The following is a 4,944-nucleotide window of genomic DNA, read 5'->3' as shown; positions in this document are numbered from 1 at the left end:
TCATACCAAATTATGGATCCTACCTGCCATGATAGCAATCCATTTTAATCAGCTGATTAAAAAGATGAAAACTTAAACACACGCTGACATTAAGCAAAACTGATGTTCACAAAACATTTACGTCTAAAGTAAACCTGTGCATCTTTTGGTAATTATTCTTAAGTACAAAATCTGACATAAAAGTATTTTGATGCAACCTCAAAAACAAACAAACAAAAACTCCCAGGTGGAAAGCCACTTTTCCGCAGAGGAGGGGGCACGCAGGCCCACTGGTGTGCGAATTTCTTCCGCCCCACGCCTGCAGCGGAAGGTGGCGTCCCCACCGTTGCGTAGCGTCCCCGCAAGGCTCTTTCCTGGTCGGTCGCTCCTTGCTCCCCGCAGGCCCGTCCCCCTGCCCCCCGGCACCACGCCGCTCTCAGTAGAAGGAGGCGCCGTCGTAGGTGGAGGCGCCGGGGGACGCGGGGAACAGCGGGGGGCTGGGCGCCTGCGGCCCGCGGCCCCAGAACTTGCGGAGGAGACTTTTGAGGTGCGCGCGGAACTTGACCCCGACGAAGACGTAGAGCACCGGGTTGAAGCAGCAGTGGGAGAAGGCGAGGTTGCGGCAGATGGGCAGGGCGTACTCCAGCTGCCGCCTGGCCTCGCAGGTCTGGAAGACCCCGAAGTGCGGCAGCGTCTTCAGGAACAGGACGAGGTTGTAGGGCGCCCAGCTGAGGAAGTACGCCACCACGACGGTGAAGATGAGCCTGACGGTGCGGTGGCGCCGCCTGGAGCGCGAGCGGAACAGGGTCCTGAGAATCTCCACGTAGCAGAACAGGATGACCGCCGCCGACAGCAGGAAGAAGACGTTGTGCTGGTAGACCGAGGCCAGGAACCACGTGTGTCCAGAGTAATCACAGATCCCCTCAGAACGCACCCGGTGGGAGATGGCGTCGGGGATGGAGAACAGGATGCTGGCTGACCACACTGCCGTGGTCACCAGCAGGCGGCAGCGGAGGGTGTGCACACGCAGCGTGGACAGGGGACTCACCACGGACAGGTAGCGGTGGATGGTCATGATGGTCAGGAAGAAGATGCTGCTGTAGAGGCTGATGCAGAAGATCATACTGAGGAGCTTGCAGAGGAAGTCCCCCAGCACCCAGTCCCAGTGGTACTCCGAGATCCACACAGGCAACAAGCAGGAGAACACCAGGTCTGACAGGCACAGGTTGAGGATGAAGACGTTGGTGAGGGACTCCAGGCTCTCATACTTCACCAGGACCCATAGCACCAGGCTGTTGCCCACCAGGCTGAGGAAGAACACCAGGCAGTACAGGATGGTGGTGGTGATGGTGGCAAAGACGAAGGTTGTGTTGTCACACAGAAGGCTGTGAAGATCATAGTCAATAGAGGTGGTGGACTCTGAGATGCCCGAGTACTCCATCCCGACCAGACGGCAGGGCCTGTGAGAGCATCTGAAATGATAAGAGACGTGGAGTATAAAGCCATGGTTAGGCTAGAGATCATTAGGACCCATATTACCAAAAAAAGGAAGATCTATGTTTGTAATGAGATTAGGAACTTGTGCCAGAACATAAAGTCTAAAAGCATATGGTTTGGCGTAGCTAACATTTCTTTTTCCACATCAAGACTTTCTTAATGAAGGCAGCAGTGAATTGATATACACTCTGTCACGAGCCTCCTTTCTCCTTGCAGACTGGCACTTGAGTAGTACTAAGCTGAACCAGTCTCCCAGTAGCTGTAGGGGAAAGAGCCATGGGACTGGACTCAAAGACCTGAGATCAAATTTGAGCCCAATTACTGTGCTCTTCGGCAAGACATGTAACCTTTCTGAACCTTAGTTCCTCATTTACAAAATGGTGCTAATGATCCCAGAGTCATTCCTTCATTTATTTGGCAAATATCTATCAAGCATTTACTATCCTTCCCTCCCTTCCCACAAAGTGCAGAAATCCTGATGACAGGATTGCGTCAGGGAACTTGCCGTCTCCAGGAACAGCCCTGAAAAGAGCAAAATTATCTAAAGACTACTATGAACCCTGACACTCGAGGGGACCAAAGCCTCATGAACACAGAGAGTAACTCTCAGAGCAGAGAGCTTCACCATTTGGGAGTTTGGTTTACAGCACGTCTTATAGGTGCAGCCAAGTGGCAACAGCCTAAGTGTCCAATAGAAGGGGAGGAGGGAAGTAGCTAAGAAAACTGCACTGTCTCTGTTGCTGAGATGTTAGAAAGGGTGAGGCTAGAAGGCTGAAGAGAGAATAGGGAGCAAAAGGGACTAAAAGAGTTGGACTTTTCCCTGAGAGAGGTGAGTGCAGCTGCTGTGCCCTCAGAGAGGGAGGGTGGGAGACTTGGGTGAAGCAGTAACCTGAGCTAGGTTAAGAGAGGTCCCATCACCTGCAATGTGCCAGGCGGTATGTGAACACATTATACCATCCTGTTCATTTAATCCTGCAATGCTCTGTAAGGCATGACCACCTCCATTTTACAGGAGAGGAAACTGATGCTCAGTCTGTTGAAATGACCTTCTCAACGTTATAAAGCCAGTAAGCCACAGAGAGTCAAGAGTGGAACCCAGGTTCTATTGCCTTTTATTTTGAGGAGACAACTGGAGAAATAGCCTGAGTTTCTCACTGTCTAGGTCGGGGCAAGAGAAATAATAAGGAGGTCTTAGGATTTATTCTATTTTAGGTAGTCAAGTCAATTTGTGTCTCTAGAGATCGAAATGAAGACAGTTGAAAATATTATGTATGGTGGTCTTACTTTGTAGTCTTTGATTTCTAAAGAGGAATGCACATGCTTTTATATGTTTGCTGTCTACTTAGTTTCTTAGCTTTAAAGGAATTATGGATTTTGCTCATTTTTCTACTTGGAAAAATAACATTTTTCTTATGGATTTTTGAGAGCACTTTACTTAGTACTGTCAACCCATTGTGCTTTTTAGCCTCTCAATTATGTCTGTGGTCTTTTAATTTTTTTTGACATATCAGGTATTTACATTTTAAAAATGGGCATATCTGACTCAATGCAACAGTCCTTAATGATCTCTGACATATGCTATGCACTCTAATAGATGCTAGATTCTAGAGTGTAAACATGAATAATAAATAAATAGTCTTTACCTACAAAAAGCCTGTAGTGTAGAATGAAGCATCTAGATTTCCTATAGTGTGAGAGGTTGGAAGTGGAGATATTTTGAGACAGAGGGATTCTAAGCATGCTTCGTTTCATACAGGTGAACTCCAAGTCTATTAAGTGACTCTTGTCTTCCCCTGACCCATTGAACAGTACAGGCTGACCATCTTTTTAACATCAACATCTCAGCTTCATGGTTGGAAATTTCTCAAAGTTAAATGGATTCTCCTGAGAAAGAAAATATCTTCTCTCTCTGCCTCCCTTTATTTTAATTTACTACAAGACAAATAATTTTACAGACTATCAGTGTTTTAACACCTTTCACAAATATGGAACAGAGAGATGAGCTGACTCCCTTGGATGAAGATTTGTGTTGTCTATATCACAAAGGCTGAATCATCACACACCTCTATTCTCAGTGGAGTTCATATATTTTTCTCTCAGCTCTCCAGAGCAGAAGTCCTCAGGCTGCTCTGGGATAACAGGGAACCATTGGCCAATCCAGTTGAGCTTCACCTCTCCCTGCTTTAGCCAATCTTGATCTGTGGTCCTGAATAATGCAACTTGATTGGGTTGCTAAGATGACTTTTCAGTCCATGTCTGCCAGGTTACCAAGTACTGGATTACTTATTGTGTAGAAGATAACATAACTGGGTTCTACGTCTGGTAATGGCTGAGTAAGCTCCTATGTGACTGGCACTTCTATAGATAAAAACCATAAATCCAGCTGGGCGTGGTGGCTCATGCCTGTAATCCTAGCACTATGGGAGGCAGAGGCAGGCAGATTGTTTGAGCTCAGGAGTTCGAGACCAGCCTGAGCAAGAGCGAGACCCTGTCTCTACTTAAAATAGAAAGAAATTATATGGACATTTAAAAATATATATAGAAAAAAATTAGCCAGGCATGGTGGCACATGCCTGTAGTCCCAGCTACTCAGGAGGCTGAGGCAGGAGGATTGCTTGAGCCTAGGAGTTTGAGGTTGCTGTGAGCTAGGCTGACGCCACGGCACTCTGGCCTGGGCAACAGAGGAAGACTCTGTCTCAAAAAAAAAAAAAAACAAAAAAACAACCAAACAAAAAAACCCATAAATCCAAATGTTGTTGATATTACATATATTTACGGACCCAAAATAAACAAACAACCCCCTCCCAGGAGTTCCTGAGGGCACTGATGAGCCACCAAAAGCAGATGGCTGCTGAAGGGGATTAAGCATTTGAAAGTAGAGAACAGCTGAATGCCACTGGATGAGATTCCCATTTTTATGACTTTGGCCTAAGGGCAGGACCTGTGGATGAGGGACAGCTAAAACTCTAGTAACAGACTTAAAACTTTTTTCCTGTCTTGAAGAACAAGATGGCCAAGTTTGGGGCAACTACAGCCACTGGAAAGTGGGCGGGGGCAATTATAATTATAAGAAAGGAAAGGGTTAGAGAGCAAGAATCCCAGATTCTGTGTACGAATTCTGCCCAAATGTTTGGCTGACTTCTGAACCAGAAATGTACTGGTGAAAGCTAAAAGAACTAACCTGAGATTTGAACTACTGCCCACTTCAAGGAGGACCGAGCTTAGAGTTTGAGCCTGCCAAGTTAAATGCCTGCTAAGACAAACAAACTACGAATGAACAGTCAACACTTTTTAGAAGAATGAAACAGAATCCAGATTGTCCACAATATAACATTCATAATGTTCAGGATACAATTCAAAGTTACTCAGCATATGAAGAAATAGGAAAACATGACACATACTCAAAAGAAAAGACAATAAAGAAACTGACTCTGAGTTCGGGGGCAGTGGCTCGGGTGCGGTGGCTCA

The 4,944-nt window shown here is 46.4% G+C and overlaps 1 protein-coding gene across 1 annotated transcript; it reads right to left on the bottom strand.

The window, feature by feature from the left end:
• Positions 1 to 415: 415 nt before the first annotated feature.
• Positions 416 to 1,420, bottom strand: XCR1 (X-C motif chemokine receptor 1). Its single transcript, XM_069473513.1, has one exon. The coding sequence runs from the start codon at positions 1,418 to 1,420 to the stop codon at positions 416 to 418; it is 1,005 nt and encodes a 334-aa protein (XP_069329614.1).
• Positions 1,421 to 4,944: the final 3,524 nt, after the last annotated feature.

This window comes from Eulemur rufifrons, chromosome 7 (genome assembly GCF_041146395.1).
Source record: "Eulemur rufifrons isolate Redbay chromosome 7, OSU_ERuf_1, whole genome shotgun sequence".
NCBI lineage: Eukaryota > Metazoa > Chordata > Mammalia > Primates > Lemuridae > Eulemur > Eulemur rufifrons.
The sequence above is the reverse complement of the archived record's forward strand: the minus strand, read 5'-3'. Positions and strand labels throughout refer to the sequence as shown.